We start from the raw sequence: 17,213 nt of genomic DNA, 5'->3' as shown, positions 1-17,213 counted from the left end.
CTTGGTTCTTAAACCTGCTTTTTACAATTTGATCTTTTATTGTATGACATTTCTTGAAAGCTATGAGCAGTGGTGGATTACAATAGGGACGTTCGGGTCGGCAGCCCCGGGCCCAGCACCGCTGGGGGGCCCAACGCTGACCCGAACGCCCACATACTGCGGCGGGGCACGGGAGCGCATAGCTCCCTGTCTCGTCGCCGATCACCGCCATAGGCTTCAGGCCGCACAAAGGCCTGAGGCCTATGCGGTAGTGAAATCCCGGCGCAGGCGTGCGTGATGATGTCATCGCGCGCCTGTGTGGGGACGCAGCACTGCCTCATCCCGCTTTCCTCTGCGAGCCTCGCCCTGGACATAGCCTAGGTGAGTATTTAGCTTTTCATTTTTTTTCATTTTTCTTTTTTTCTTTTGATGTGCCTACTTTGGGGGACATGTGGGGGGTGGGGGACAAACAGTAGGACATATTAAGAGACATCGAGTACATGGGGAGGGGGAGAATGTGGGGGCTGTGGGGCCAAATTATTATGGGAGGGACACTACTATGTGGGACAGTGTGGGGGCAAATTATTATGGGAGGGACTACTATGTGGGGGCAAATTACTATATGGGGCAGTGTGGAGGCAAATTACTATATGGGGCAGTGTGGGGGCAAATTACTATATGGGGCAGTGTGGGGGCAAATTACTATATGGGGCAGTGTGGGGGCAAATTACTATGTGGGGGCAGTGTGGGGGAAACTATTGTGTGGGGACAGTGTGGGGGAAATTGCTATGTGGGGACAGTGTGGGGTTATTGCTATGTGGGGACAGTGTGGGAGAAATTTCTATGTGGGAACAGTGTGGGGTAATTTCTATGTGGGAACAGTGTGGGGTAATTTCTATGTGGGGACAGTGTGGGGTAATTTCTATGTGGGACAGTGTGGGGTAATTTCTATGTGGGGACAGTGTGGGGTAATTGCTATGTGGGGACAGTGTGGGGAAATTGCTATGTGGGGACAGTGTGGGGAAATTGCTATGTGTGGACAGTGTGGGGTAATTGCTATGTGGGGATAGTGTGGGGAAATTGCTATGTGGGGACAGTGTGGGGAAAATGCTGTGTGGGGAAATTGCTATGTGGGGACAGTGTGGGGTAATTGCTATGTGGGGACAGTGTGGGGAAATTGCTATGTGGGGACAGTGTGGGGTAATTTCTATGTGGGGACAGTGTGGAGTAATTGCTATGTGGGGACAGTGTGGAGTAATTGCTATGTGGGGACAGTGTGGAGTAATTGCTATGTGGGGACAGTGCGGGGTAATTGCTATGAGGGGACAGTGTGGGGTAATTGCTATGTGGGGACAGTGTGGGGAAATTGCTATGTGGGGACAGTGTGGGGAAATTGCTATGTGGGGACAGTGCGGGGTAATTGCTATGAGGGGACAGTGTGGGGTAATTGCTATGTGGGGACAGTGTGGGGAAATTGCTATGTGGGGACAGTGTGGGGAAATTGCTATGTGGGGACAGTGTGGGGTAATTGCTATGTGGGGACAGTGTGGGGAAATTGCTATGTGGGGACAGTGTGGGGTAATTTCTATGTGGGGACAGTGTGGAGTAATTGCTATGTGGGGACAGTGTGGAGTAATTGCTATGTGGGGACAGTGTGGGGTAATTGCTATGAGGGGACAGTGTGGGGTAATTGCTATGTGGGGACAGTGTGGGGTAATTGCTATGTGGGGACAGTGTGGGGTAATTTCTATGTGGGGACAGTGTGGAGTAATTGCTATGTGGGGACAGTGTGGAGTAATTGCTATGTGGGGACAGTGTGGAGTAATTGCTATGTGGGGACAGTGCGGGGTAATTGCTATGAGGGGACAGTGTGGGGTAATTGCTATGTGGGGACAGTGTGGAGTAATTGCTATGAGGGGACAGTGTGGGGTAATTGCTATGTGGGGACAGTGTGGGGTAATTTCTATGTGGGGACAGTGTGGGGTAATTTCTATGTGGGGACAGTGTGGGGTAATTTCTATGTGGGGACAGTGTGGGGTAATTTCTATGTGGGGACAGTGTGGGGAAATTGCTATGTGGGGACAGTGTGGGGAAATTGCTATGTGGAAACAAATTACTATGTGGGGGCAGTGTGGTAGAAATTACTATGTGGGGGCAGTGTGGTGGAAATTACTATGTGGGGGCAGTGTGGTGGAAATTACTATGTGGGGCAGTGTGGGATAATTGCTATGTGGGGACAGTGTGGGGTAATTGCTATGTGGGGACAGTGTGGGGAAATTGCTATGTGGGGACAGTGTGGGGAAATTGCTATGTGGGGACAGTGTGAGGAAATTGCTATGTGGGGACAGTGTGGGGTAATTGCTATGTGGGGACAGTGTGGGGAAATTGCTATGTGGGGACAGTGTGGGGAAATTGCTATGTGGGGCAAATTAATATGTGGGGGAAACTATTGTGTGGGGGCAGTGTGGGGAAAACTATTGTGTGGGGACAGTGTGGGGAAATTGCTGTGTGGGGAAAAATTACTATGTAGGGGCAGTGTGGGGGAAATTACTATGTGGGGGAAATTACTGTATGGGGACAAACTACTATATGGGGCAGTTTGGGGGAAATTACTGTGTGGGGCAAATTAGTATGTGGGGGAAACTATTGTGTGGGGGCAGTGTGGGGAAAACTATTGTGTGGGGACAGTGTGGGGAAATTGCTATGTGGGGACAGTGTGGGGTAATTGAAATGTGGGGACAGTGTGGGGAAATTGCTATGTGGGGACAGTGTGGGGTAATTTCTATGTGGGGACTGTGTGGAGTAATTGCTGTGGGGACAGTGTGGAGTAATTGCTATGTGGGGACAGTGTGGAGTAATTGCTATGTGGGGACAGTGCGGGGTAATTGCTATGAGGGGACAGTGCGGGGTAATTGCTATGTGGGGACAGTGTGGGGTAATTTCTATGTGGGGACAGTGTGGGGTAATTGCTATGTGGGGACAGGGTGGGGAAATTGCTATGTGGGGACAGTGTGGGGAAATTGCTATGTGGGGACAGTGTGGGGAAATTGCTATGTGGAAACAAATTACTATGTGGGGGCAGTGTGGTGGAAATTACTATGTGGGGGCAGTGTGGTGGAAATTACTATGTGGGGCAGTGTGGGGTAATTGCTATGTGGGGACAGTGTGGGGTAATTGCTATGTGGGGACAGTGTGGGGTAATTGCTATGTGGGGACAGTGTGGGGTAATTGCTATGTGGGGACAGTGTGGGGAAATTGCTATGTGGGGACAGTGTGGCGAAATTGCTATGTGGGGACAGTGTGGGGAAATTGCTATGTGGGGCAAATTAGTATGTGGGGGAAACTATTGTGTGGGGGCAGTGTGGGGAAAACTATTGTGTGGGGACAGTGTGGGGAAATTGCTGTGTGGGGGAAAATTACTATGTAGGGGCAGTGTGGGGGAAATTACTATGTAGGGGAAATTACTGTGTGGGGACAAACTACTATATGGGGGCAGTTTGGGGGAAATTACTGTGTGGGGGCAAATTACTATGGGGGGGATTACTATATGGGGCAGTGTGGTGGAAATTACTATATGGGGGTGTTGCTATTGGGGAGGCACTGTAGGGGCAATTCTATTATTTTTGGGGACACTATACAGGGATTATTGCCTGGAGCACAATTAGAGGGTGTTATTATTACTCGGGGCACTCTAGGGGACATTATAGCTGCTGTGGACACTATAGGAACATTTGGGGTAATTTATCAAACTGGTGTAAAGCAGAACTGGTTTAGTTGCCCATAGCAGCCAATAAGATCTCACCTTTCATATTTGACAGCTCTTTTGGAAATCCAGTTCTACTTTACACCAGTTTGATAAATGACTCTAATTATGTCTATTAGGCCTCATGCACACGACCGTTTTTTTTTACGGTCCGCAAAACTGGGGTCCGTTGGTCCGTGATCCGTGACCGTTTTTTCGTCCGTGGGTCTTCCTTGATTTTTGGAGGATCCACAGACATGAAAAAACTGTCGTTTTGGTGTCCGCCTGGCCGTGCGGAGCCAAACGGATCCGTCCTGAATTACAATGCAAGTCAATGGGGACGGATCCGTTTGACGTTGACACAATATGGTGCAATTTCAAACGGATCTGTCCCCCATTGACTTTCAATGTAAAGTCAGAAGTTAATATACCATAGGATCGGAGTTTTCTCCAATCCGATGGTATATTTTAACTTGAAGCGTCCCCATCACCATGGGAACGCCTCTATGTTAGAATATACTGTCGGATATGAGGTTACATCGTGAAACTCATATCTGACAGTATATTCTAACACAGAGGCGTTCCCATAGTGATGGGGACGCTTCTAGTTAGAATATACTTCAAACTGTGTACATGACTGCCCCATGCTGCCTGGCAGCACCCGATCTTTTACAGGGGGCTGTGATCAGCACAATTAACCCTTCAAGTGCCGCACCTGAAGGGGTTAATTGTGCGTATCATAGCCCCCTGTAAGAGATCAGGGGCTGCCAGGCAGCAGGGGGCAGACCCCCACCCTCCCCAGTTTGAATATCATTGGTGGCCAGTGTGCGGCCCCCCCACCTGCCCCCCCCTCTATTGTAATATCATTGGGGGCCAGTGTGCGGCCCCCCCTCTATTGTATTAATATCATTATTAATATCATTGGTGGCCAGTGTGCGGCCTCCCCTCCCCCGCCCCCCCTCTATTGTAATATCATTGGTGGCCAGTGTGCGGCCCCCCTCTATTGTATTAATATCATTGGTGGCCAGTGTGCGGCCTCCCCTCCCCCGCCCCCCCCTCCGTCGGCCCCCCTCTATTGTAATTTCATTGGTGGCCAGTGTGCGCCCCCCCCCCCGCCCGATCATTGGTGGCAGCGGAGATTCCGATCAGAGTCCCAGTTTATTCGCTCTGGGGCTCCGATCGGTAACCATGGCAACCAGGACGCTACTGCAGGCCTGGTTGCCATAGTTACTTAGCAATATTACAATATTAGAATCATCATACTTACCTGCTGGGCGGCTGCTGCGATGTGTGTCCGGCCGGGAGCTCCTCCTACTGGTAAGTGACAGATCAATGCGCCGCACAGACCTGTCACTTACCAGTAGGAGGAGCTCCCGGCCGGAGACAGACATCGCAGCAGCCGCCCAGCAGGTAAGTATGATGATTCTAATATTGTAATATTGCTAAGTAACCATGGCAACCAGGTCTGCAGTAGCATCCTGGTTGCTATGGTTACCGATCGGAGCCCCAGAGCGATTAAACTGGGACTCCGATCGGAATCTCCGCTGCCACCAATGATCGGGCAGATGAACACGGTCAAAAAAATAAAATAAAAACGGTACAAAAAAAGGTATTTTTTGTCACCTTACATCACAAAAATTGTAATAGCAAGCGATCAAAAAGTCATATGCCCCCCCCCCCCAAAATAGTGCCAATAAAATCGGCTAAAAACAAAAAAAAAACTGACTCTTAGACTATGGAGATACTAAAATGTTATTTTTTTTGTTTCTAAAAAAATAATATAGTGTAAAACATAAAGAAACAAAAAAAAAGTAGACAAATTAGGTATCACCGCGTCCGTAAGAATCTTCTCTATAAAAAAATGCCTCATGACCTAACCCCTTAGATCAGGCATCCTCAAACTGCGGCCCTCCAGCTGTTGCAAAACTACAACTCCCAACATGCCAGAACAGCCTACAGGTATCAGCCTACAGCAGGGCATTGTGGGAGTTGTAGTTTTACAACAGCTGGAGGGCCGCAGTTTGAAGATACCTGCCTTAGATGAACACGGTCAAAAAAATAAAATAAAAATGGTGCAAGAAAAGGTATTTTTTTGTCACCTTACATCACAAAAATTGTAATAGCAAGTGATCAAAAAGTCATATGCCCCTCAAAATAGTGCCAATAAAACCGTCCTCTCATCCCGCAAAAAATGAGTCCCTACCTAGGATAATTGGCTAAAAACAAACAAAAAAAAACTGACTCTTAGACTATGGAGATACTAAAATGTTTTTTTTTTGTTTATGAAAAGATAACATAGTGTAAAACATAAATAAATTTTAAAAATGTAGACATATTAGGTATCGCCGCGTCCGTAAGAATCTGCTCTATAAAATTACCCCATGACCTAACCCCTCAGATGTACACGGTCAAAAAAATAAAATAATACGATGCAAAAAAAGGTATTTTTTTGTCACCTTACATCGCCAATATTGTAATACCAAGCGATCAAAAAGTCATATGCCCCCCAAAATAGTGCCAATAAAACCGTCCTCTCATCCCGCAAAAAATGAGCCCCTACCTAAGATAATTGGCTAAAAAATTTAAAAAAACTGAGTCTTAGACTATGGAGATACTAAAATGTTTTTTTTTTTGTTTATGAAAAGATAATATAGTGTAAAACATAAATAAATTTAAAAAAAGTAGACATATTAGGCATCCCGCGTCCGTAAGAATCTGCTCTATAAAAAAAAAACATGACCTAACCCCTCAGATGAACACGGTCAAAAAAATAAAATAAAAACGGTGCCAAAACAGCTATTTTTTTGCAAATTTTCCATTTTAATCAGTTTTTTTTCCAGTAACAAAGCAAGGGTTAACAGCCAAACAAAACTTAATATTTATTACCCTGATTCTGCAGTTTACAGAAACACTCCATATGTGGTCGTAAACTGCTGTACGGCATGGCGCAGAAGGAAAGAAATGCCTTATGGTTTCTGGAAGGCAGATTTTGATGGTCTTTTTTTTTGGGCAAAAAAATTTCAGCTCCATTTGCCAATAACTCTTGTTCAACACCTAAAGGGTTAACAAAGTTTGTAAAATCAGTTTTGAATACCTTGAGGGGTGTAGTTTCTTAGCTGGGGTCACTTTTATGGAGTTTCTACTCTAGGGGTGCATCAGGAGGGCTTCAAATAGGACATGGTGTAAATAAACCTGTACAGCAAAATCTGCTTTCCAAAAACCACACGGCGCACCTTTCCCTCTACGCCCTACAGTGTTGCCGTACAGTACTTTACGGCCACATATGGGGTGTTTCTGAAAACCACAGAATCAGGGCAATAAATATATTGTTTTGTTTGGCTGTTAACCCTTGCTTTGCTACTGGAAAAAATAGATTAAAATGGAATATTTGCCCAAAAAATGTAATTCTCATATTTCATCTCCATTTGCCAATAACTCTTGTGCAACACCTAAAGGGTTAACAAAGTTTGTAAAATCAGTTTTGAATACCTTGAGGGGTGTAGTTTCTTAGATGGGGGTCACTTTTATGGAGTTTCTATTCTAGGGGTGCATCAGGGGGGCTTCAAATAGGACATAGTGTAAATAAACCTGTCCAGCAAAATCTGCCTTCCAAAAACTACACGGCGCACCTTTCCCTCTACGCCCTACTGTGTGCCCGTACAGTAGTTTACGGCCACATATGTGGTGTTTCTGCAAACTACAGAATCAGGGCAATAAATACAGCGTTTTGTTTGGCTGTTAACCCTTGCTTTGTAACTGGAAAAAATTGATTAAAATGGAACATTTTCCAAAAACTTCAGAAATTTTATCGCCATTTGCCATTAACTCTTGTGGAACGCCTAAAGGGTTAACGATGTTTGTAAAATCTGTTTTGAATACCTTGAGGGGTATTTTTAGGTGGTTTCTATTATGTAAGCATCACAAAGTGACTTCAGACCTGAACTGTTCCTTAAAAAGTGGGTTTTTGAAAATTTCAGAAAAATTTCAAGATTTGCTTCTAAACCTCTAAGCCTTGTAACATCCCCAAAAAATAAAATGTCATTCCCAAAATGATCCAAACATGAAGTAGACATATGGGGAATGTAAAGTAATAACGATTTTTGTAGGTATTACTATGTATTATAGAAGTAGAGAAATTGAAACTTGGAAATTTGCTAATTTTTCCAAATTTTGGGCAAATTTGGTATTTTGTTATAAATAAAAAGGAGTTTTTTTTACTCCATTTTACCAATGTCATGAAGTACAATATGTGATGAAAAAAACTATCTCAGAATGGCCTGGATAAGTCAAAGCATTTTAAAGTTATCACCACATAAAGTGACCCTGGTCAGATTTGCAAAACATGGCCTGGTCCTTAAGGTGAAATATGGCCGTGTCCTTAAGGGGTTAAGCGGCGTACCTCCACCTCAGTCTATGACTGTACCGATTGTGAATGCATGATCCAGGGGAATATACATATATCATAGGGCTCCATGACAAAAATTAGTAAGGGCCACCAACTGACATAAATTGTTCAATCTGCCCCATGCAGCTCTAAATCTCAACTTCCCTTCAAACAGCATATGAGTAAACTACCTACAGTCACCACTAGAGGGAGCTCTGTGTGTAGGAATGTATACACTTACCATTGAACTTGAAGGGCAGTTGTAAGAATCTCTTTGCTCTGAGCTCCCTCCAGAGGCAGCTGCAGGCAAAGGCAGTGGATCGATTTCAGTTCAGCAGTAGGCCTCCTGTCAAAACTGGCATCGGGCCCCATAGCACTTGTGTGGTTGGTCTCCATGGTAAGTGCACCTCTGATATAAGCCTCCCCTGCCCCACAGGCTTAGGAACCAGCTGTAGAGGAGACTTACCACCTCTGACGCCATGTCCCAATACCATTTGTATAGACTGTGAACAAAATTATGTTATGAAACCACTGAATGTTGTGCAGCGCCTATTAGAGACTGGAAATGTCAAAAAATTGTGGGGAAAATGTTCTGCAATTTTACTATACTTACCAGCTTTCTAAGTTGTCTTGAGGGACACTACAGAGTGTGGCGCGCAGAGGACCATGCAGCTTTCCTGTGTAGGCCATGTCTATTTTGTGATGCGTCATGCCCGTGTTTGTGACATGTCACACCCCTCTGGAGCAGGTATGATCACTGGGGCTGTGTCTGATGAAGTACTTTTCAGGCCTCTACGGGATTTCACCACTGGTCTGTCATCCCTGTCTCATACCCATTAAATATATATAAAATTATTATTCATTAAAAAAAAAAAAATCGCCGTATACATTAGCTAGATCTGTATGGGTATACATAGGAAAACAAATAACCGAACTTTTCACTGATTGTTCACAATATTAGGGCTCATGCACACGGGCGTACTTTCACCTGCATCTGATCTGCATTCATCTCAATGGGGCCACAAAAGATGTGGACAGCAGACCCGCGTTCGTTCTGTGGCCCTGCAAAAAAATTGAAAATGCCCTATTCTTGTCCATTTTGCAGACAAGGATAGGACATTTCTGCAGGAGTAAAAAAAATGGCGGCATGCACTCTGCCAGGATCCGCGTTTTACAGACCCGCAATTTGCGGCCCGCAAAACACTTACGGCCACATGCATGAGCCCTAACGGTATTTCTTCTTAATATTTAACTACATGCCTTGTCTGTGTGATTGGAATCCCTCTGATTCATACACAGTTCTCTGGTGATGATTGGGTTAAGGGCTCATTTAGACGGCCGTATGCTGTCTGCAAAAATGCGGATCCGTTTTTTTGTGGACAGTTCAGCATGTCCGCAAAAAACGGATTGCATTCCATATTTTTTTTACTGATCCATAGATTTCAATAGGGCCATATCCTGATTTTCACTGACAAGTATAGGACATGCTTAATTTTTTTGCTGAGCCATGGAATAGAAGAAAAGAGCCCCATAGAAGTGAATGGCACAGCATCTAATCCGCAAAAAAACGGATCTGCATTTTTGCGGACAGCATACGGCTGTCTGAAGGAGCCCTAAGGATGATGAGCAGAAAAAAAATCTTGACAGTTCATAAAACATAGTTTCTCCAGCGCCACCTGCTGACAGCATCCAGATGTGCAAGCTCGAACTGGAAGGATTTGCAGATTGCTCAGCCAATGTCACCAGCAGAGAAAATTCCGGCTTTTTATTCAGATAAGTTTCAATTACTCTCGTGATCCCGTCAGATTCTCAGACAATCTGTAGTTGTGATGAAAACACTGTAAGCAGCAGGTTCCCTTCACGTCCACTAGGTGGAGGCATTTATGGTGCAATATTATATCACAGATGCTCAGAGGCTGTATTAGTGTATCACACAGACAAGGGGGAAAAAGCTGAAAAGTCACCTGACAACACGAAAAGAGGTGCATATACCTCAAACTGATGCTGGTTATGATGATAACATTTATTTTCAGGATACAAACTATCTAGTAAGAGAACTATTAAATCGGATGTACAGGATTAGAAAAACATGGCTGTTATATTCCCAAAACAGCTCCACACCTGTCCATGGGTTGTGTCTGGCATTGAAGTGATTGGAGCTGAGCTGTAATACCGCACACAACCTGTGGACAGGTGTGGTGCTATTTTGCAAGAGAGCAGACATTTTTTTCTAGTACTGGACAAAGGGCATCTGTCAGCAGATTTGTACCTATGACACTGGCTGTTCTGGTACACGTGCGCTTGGCAGCTGAAGGCATCTGTGTTGGTCCCATGTTCCTATGTGCCTGCACTGCTGAGGGTACTTTCACACTTGCGTTTTCTTTTCCGGCATTGAGTTCCGTCCTAGGGGCTCTATACCGGAAAAGAACTGATCAGGTATATCCCCATGCATTCTGAATGGAGAGCAATCCGTTCAGGATGCATCAGGATGTCTTCAGTTCAGTCTTTTTGACTGATCAGGACAGAGTTAGGGCCCTTTCACACCTGCGTTCTTTTCTTCCGGCATAGAGTTCCGTCGTCGGGGCTCTATGCCGGAAGAATCCTGATCAGTTTTATCCTAATGCATTCTGAATGGAGAGAAATCCGTTCAGGATGCATCAGGATGTCTTCAGTTCCGGAACGGAACGTTTTTTGGCCGGAGAAAATACTGCAGCATGCTGCGCTTTTTGCTCCGGCCAAAAATCCGGAACACTTGCCGCAAGGCCGGATCCGGAATTAATGCCCATTGAAAGGCATTGATCTGGATCCGGCCTTAAGCTAAACGTCGTTTCGGCGCATTACCGGATCCAACGTTTAGCTTTTTCAGAGTGGTTACCATGGCTGCCAGGACGCTAAAGTCCTGGCAGCCATGGTAAAGTGTAGTGGGGAGCGGGGGAGCAGCATACTTACCGTCCGTGCGGCTCCATCCATGCGCATGGGGCGCTCTGACGTCATTCTGGAGCGCCCCGGGAGCCGCACGGACTGTAAGTATACTGCTCCCCCGCTCCCCACTACTACTATGGCAACCAGGACTTTAATAGCGTCCTGGCTGCCATAGTAACACTGAAAGCATTTTGAAGACGGCTCCGTCTTTAAATGCTTTCAGTACACTTGCGTTTTTCCGGATCCGGCGGGCACCTCCGGCAACGGAAGTGCACGCCGGATCCCAACAACGCAAGTGTGAAAGAGGCCATAATAGCGCAGCATGATACGGTTTTATCTCTGGACAAAAAAACTAAACACTTGCCTGAATGCCGGATCCAGCATTTTTTTCCATATGAATGTATTAGTGCCGGATCCGGCATTTAAAATACCGGAATGCTGGATCTGTCCTTCCGGTTTGCGCATACCGAAAAAAAAGGTGAAAAAAATAAATGCTGGATCCGTTTGACACCAGAAAGACGGATCCGGCATTTCAATGCATTTTTTTGACTGATCAGGCATTTTTAAGACTGATCAGGATCCTGATCAGTCTTACAAATGCCATCAGTTGGCATACGTTTTGCCGGATCCGGCATGCAGTTCCGGCGAAGGAACTGCTTGCCGGATCACTCTGCCACAAGTGTGAAAGTAGCCTTCAGAAAAATTAAGTTTTAATAAATAAGCCTCTAGGAGCAATGGGGGCGTTGCCATTACACCTAGAAGCTCTGCTCCCTCTGCACTTTATTTGATGAGGCCAGGAAGTGAAAACGTCATCATTAGAGATGAGCGAAGTTATAAAAAATTCGATTCGGCTGCTTCGCTGAAGTTCACAAAGAAATTTGACTCGTTGCCAATGACTTCATCACGAATCGCATTCCACTGTATGTAGTGGGTGCTATGATGGGAAACGACAATCACATTAAACCCCTCAGATGCCACATTCACCGTTGATCACAGCCTCTGACAGTCACATTGAGGCCTTTCAGGGGTCAAAAAAATATACATTCTCACCTCATCCATTTGCTTGCGGAGAGTCAGCACGCATGTGATTTGGCGCATTTTCTTTAATCAAGATGGCTGCAATGCCCTCTCCGCGAGAAAATGGATGAGGTATGTTTTTTTTTTCTACCGCCATTCCAGGAAAAATGTATTCATTACCACATGACTGTATTATCCTTGTATTATTATGATGCAATGTTTATAATTTCTGTATTGAGACATCACTGTAAGCATTATGATGTAGTGTTTATAATCTATGTGTGGTGACATCACTGTCATTTTTAGCCAACAGCTATGACATCACTAATTATTGAACAATCACTATGTGCGTTATCTATGTTCTGTGACATTATTGTGTAAATTACTCCCATACTATGACATCACTGTGAACAGTAACCCTTTTTCCTATAACTTCTGCCGAGCGCTGGCCCTCAGGGGAGGCGTGAGGTGGAGAGGATATGCCTGGTGATGGCTGCAGCAATAATGGTGGTGGCAGTCCTCCCAGTGGCTGCTCTAGCGCTCTCCTGGGCCGCACAGGCAGTGAACGGAGGGGTGCAACTCTTCTTCCTCTTGAGGCCCACCCTGGACTTTTGAGGTCTCCTACCTGGTGGTGGCTGGGGTGCCTTTGATGTTAAGAAGGAATGAGCAGTGGGTTTCAAGGTAGATAATGATAATCAGGTATGGAAACCACAGACCAGGGGGTCATTTATTAAGACCGGCGTTTTGGTGGTGAAGTTATTAAGAGGCGCCGGCCCCTACATAAGTTCGGCGCACCCAGTGCCAGTCTAAATGTAAGACAGCTTCCTTGCTGGCTTACATTTAGACTATTTTCTACGCCCCCAAAACTGCTGGCCCGTCCCCTTCCCCACCCATGTCACACCCACTTTTTTTTAGATCTGGCATGAGCAGTGCGGCGCAGACGGTGGAGCAAATAACCTTTGCGCTGCAATCTGCACCAGAAATACGCCTAATATAGGATTTCTGGATAATAAATGACCCCCAAAGTCTCTACTTTACTGAATAGATGACAGGGGTCACAAATGTATACAGCAGGCCCAGTCCTGAAGTCAGGGGCAGACTGGCCGATACCCATAAGGCCCCCCCAGGCCTCCTCACTGTTGCTGTCCAGGTACATACTACTGGGGGAACTATAGTGGTCATTATTAGAGGAAGCATTATTAGAGCCTCTACACCCGTATCCCTCATGATGCTGGCCTTAAAGCCATTGCGTCAGTCCTTGCCCGTACGGACAAAAGCACAGTGTTCTCTCAATTTGCACAGGAGTCCCTCCACCTGGTACTCAGTAATAATGTCTTCCAGTTTAACCGCCAATGGTACCGCCAGATACAGGGTACAGCAATGGGCACACCTGTGTCATGTGCCTTTGCCAACCTGTATCTGGCAGTATTTGAGGAGACATACGTTTTCTCCTTGGGTAATCCCTTTCTCGCATACATCCATAGGTTCCTTAGATACGTGGATGATGTGTTCCTGGTCTGGTCGGGCAGCGAAGAGCAGTGTGGGCTTTTTGTGCAGTACCTTAATGATATTAACAGTATGAACATGAAGTTCACCTTCAACTTCGGGGGCAGATGTCTGGATTTTCTTGACGTACATGTCTCCGTCGTTGATGGTCACCTGCACACAACAGGTTTCCGTAAACCCACTGCTACAAATTCGCTGCTCCACCAGGCCAGTTTCCATCCCTCTGCCGTCAAAGACGCGGTGCCCTATGGACAGTTCGTCCGGTTGCGTAGGATCAACAGCACCGACGCCGACTTTTTCAAGCAGGCACATCAACTTATGGGTAGGCTGCTGGAGAGGGGTTACCCAAGGAGGACCGTACTGGATGCATTGCATCGAGCGGCTACTCGCCCTCGATCTAGTCTCCTCAGGGATAACATAGGCGGTGATAAAGACGGAAAATTTGCTTTCGTCTTTAAATACAGCCCCGTAGCCGACATTATTAAACGGGCAGTACACAATAACTGGGACCTTCTGAAGCATGATTCATCTCTGGGCACAGTAGCTTCCAGCAAACCGCTCATTACTTTTAGGAAATGCCACACTTTAAGGGACAAATTGGTCCATAGCGCTCTTCGGCCACCTAATAGGTCCAACTGGTTACAAAGTAGAATCCCCACAGGTAACCACTAATGTGGAACTTGTTCATTTTGCCATCTGAACTCCCAAGCAAAAAGTCTGTCTCTAGGGGGCGTCACACATAAAGTTACACAGTTTATTAACTGTCGTACTCCTTTCGTGGTATACGTCATTTTATGTAGTTGCAACATGTTCTATATCGGAAAAACAATCAGGCCAATGCTTGAACGGGTACGTGAGCACATTAATTCGATCCGTACCGGACGAGGTTCTCCCCGCCTCATTGAACATGTGCGTGCAACTCATAATGGTGATCCCTCTGGCCTCTCCTTTGCTGGCATTGAGGCCGTGGGACCCATCCTTCGTGGAGGTGATCGCCACCGCCTCTTGCTGCAACGGGAGGCCAGATGGATCATCAAGACCAATGCCATGGGACCCCATGGACTCAATGACAAGAACGACATGGCTGTCTTTTTGTGACCGTATTGTCCCGCCACCTACTTAGTGCCGCTACCTCCATCACCTTACTCCAAACATTTTAGGTTATTTACACCCCCTTTTTTTGAGAATTCCCCATATAGTCTCCCCTCCATGCATACCTTCCATGCATCTAAGGTATCTGGATACTTCTTAACGTCCCTATATTTGACTCGGCTCCGGAAACTTGTTGCCCAATTTAAGAATGAATACCTTATTTTTTGCATTGTTTTGCTAATTGATACTTTTTGTACTAATGCCTTGTGTCTCTGTTTGTATTTGTTTTGCAGCTGCACACAGGGGAGGTCTGGGATCACCATAGTGACGCCAAGCATTTCTCCCTTTATAAAGGTTTATCCGTGCACCTGCACGTCATATCCGGCCTGAAGAAGCGCTATCTTTGCGCGAAACGGCCGCCGACGCACATTGTGGCCATCCCGCTCCCCTGCCTGCGCAGTATGCCGCTTCACTTGCAATAAAAGCAACCAGCAACGACCACCGGTGAGTGCGCGTCTCTCTCTACCTATTCATTGTTCATTATTAGAGGAAGTCCAGCATACTGAAGGTAGGGCTGGCTAGGTGCTGTGGCCCAAATCTCACCTCCTAAGCTCCCTGTGCCATATACATATTAGAGACAGTTGGAGGAGGACAGAACGTGGCAGCTATTGATGGCCACCACAGAGGTACAAGCTTCTGGGAAGGCATTTTGTGCTGCACTGTGGTATTTGGTTCTGTGGGATGGTATTCTGTGCTGCATTATGGTATTACTGACCCAGCCAACTTGTATTGGCCCCATCTGTTAGTTTGGACCCACCTACAACATTGGGCCACTTTTAGTTTCTTTTCCAGGGCCACTTTGTTTCCAATCCGCCCCTGCCTGAAGTATTTTACAAAGCAGGCTTTTCCCAAAAGGATGTCTATAGAAAGTGGCTATGATGGTGGTCCTCCCTGAATCTGTCTCTATAGATAGCAGCAATCTTCCCAAAAACGCATCAAAACGCATTGCACTCTCGCGGGAAAAAACTGAACAACTGAACGCAATCGCAGACAAAACTGACTGAACTTGCTGGCAAAATGGTGCGAGTTTCCCTGAACGCACCCTGAGCCAATCCGTCAGGCTCGTGTGAAAGGGGCCTTACAGGAAATCTGTTCTGGATAAGAGGTTGGTCTTCTCAAAGATGCGGTCTTTATGTCCTGCTCTAATCTGATGGCCTATTATAGGCTTGCAAGTGATCTCGGTGCACATGTTGCAGAAACGATAGGGTTAAAGCAGAGCTGATTGTTCTCCGGTAGACGGTGACGCAGCAGATGGAGGATTTTCATTGCTGGAAGTGCACAGTAATAAACTAGGATCCCAGGCTACTGCTTTCTGCATTTACTGACACGAAACTTGCATTCACTTCCTGTGTGTGGAGCCCATGGCTGAGCTGCGTGTTTTGGCGTCTGTCAGATGTAGGAAATGTGTGGCACCACCCCTCAGTGAGAGGGACGGATTTACAGGACTGTGCTGCTGATTTGTACACACTGGAAGTGACAGTCCTGAGCTGATTAGTGCATGCTGATCCCCAAGGGCTGCTTATTCCATGAACTCTCACAACTGGGTAGGGTGAGGTCCACTTGCTCCACAGAGGGGCGTGATCTGCTGCCAGCATGTTTGCATTCTCCAAAATGAAGGACTATGTACTTCTTTGCTGGTTAAGCTGCAACTAGTCACCTGGAATCTCTCGCTCTGGCATTTGATAGACCCTGGCAGTTCTCCACATCTACCGTGGTTATCAGGGGCAGCCACAAGTTGTCCAAAATTCTGTGGAGATAGATCAAAGAATGGGAAGCACAGCTATGGATACTAAGAAGAAGAAGGAGCTTTCCAAAAAGACCAGCAGCCAGAAGAGGAGGATGCTGAGGGTTCATATACCTGTAAGTATCTCCCCATGTGAGGACTCTGCATGTGTCTCCACATCTGGCCTCCTCCTTATCCTCTGGGCTTCCTTCACAGGTGGCCGCAGATCTTTTTTTTTTTTCTTACAGTTGTGTGTGACAAAAAATGTGGATCTCCCAGTTCTGAAGCATAGCATGACTCAGAAAGCAGTTTTTATGTTTGTGGAAGTTACCGACAAAACACTGTGGGCCTGTTTTGTCACATACTATCATCTTGCTGTTTATGGATCTTGTATAGAGTAACCTGCAATTCAGTCATAGAGGTTTATTAATAAAACCGCTGCCACTGGCAGAAGGGCCATACGACTGGGTATGTAGAAAGATTTTATTAAACAAAATCGGTGAATGTGTATCAGTCAATGGGCACTAGCAAATGAACCAAAATATAGTCAAATTTTGTGTCCAAAGCGTTATAGTCCAAATTCGCGCTGCTCGATATGATGACTGTCCTAAAATTCAATGAATAAGAGAATATGACCTTATCCGATAGTGAAAACGTCTGTAACAAAAATGGAAGATCCACGCTTGGATAAGGTCGTGTTTGTGGGTTCATTGAATTTTAGGACAGTCCTCATATTGAGCAGTGCGAATTTGGACTATGCAATAGGGCAGTGGTAGGCAACCTCCGGC

At 45.9% G+C, this 17,213-nt stretch overlaps 1 protein-coding gene across 1 annotated transcript in view; it reads left to right on the top strand.

Annotated features, from left to right (window-relative positions):
• The first annotated feature begins 16,134 nt into the window (after positions 1-16,134).
• Positions 16,135-17,213, top strand: part of PRKAG2 (protein kinase AMP-activated non-catalytic subunit gamma 2) — a 415,068-nt gene continuing 413,989 nt past the window's right edge. The window contains exon 1 of the mRNA XM_040434116.1: positions 16,135-16,562. Within this exon, the coding sequence (XP_040290050.1) occupies positions 16,470-16,562 (93 nt within the window). The 5' untranslated portion in view covers positions 16,135-16,469. The remainder of the gene's footprint in view (positions 16,563-17,213) is intronic.

This window comes from Bufo bufo, chromosome 5 (assembly GCF_905171765.1).
Source record: "Bufo bufo chromosome 5, aBufBuf1.1, whole genome shotgun sequence".
NCBI lineage: Eukaryota > Metazoa > Chordata > Amphibia > Anura > Bufonidae > Bufo > Bufo bufo.
This window is presented reverse-complemented; position numbering and strand designations above follow the sequence as displayed.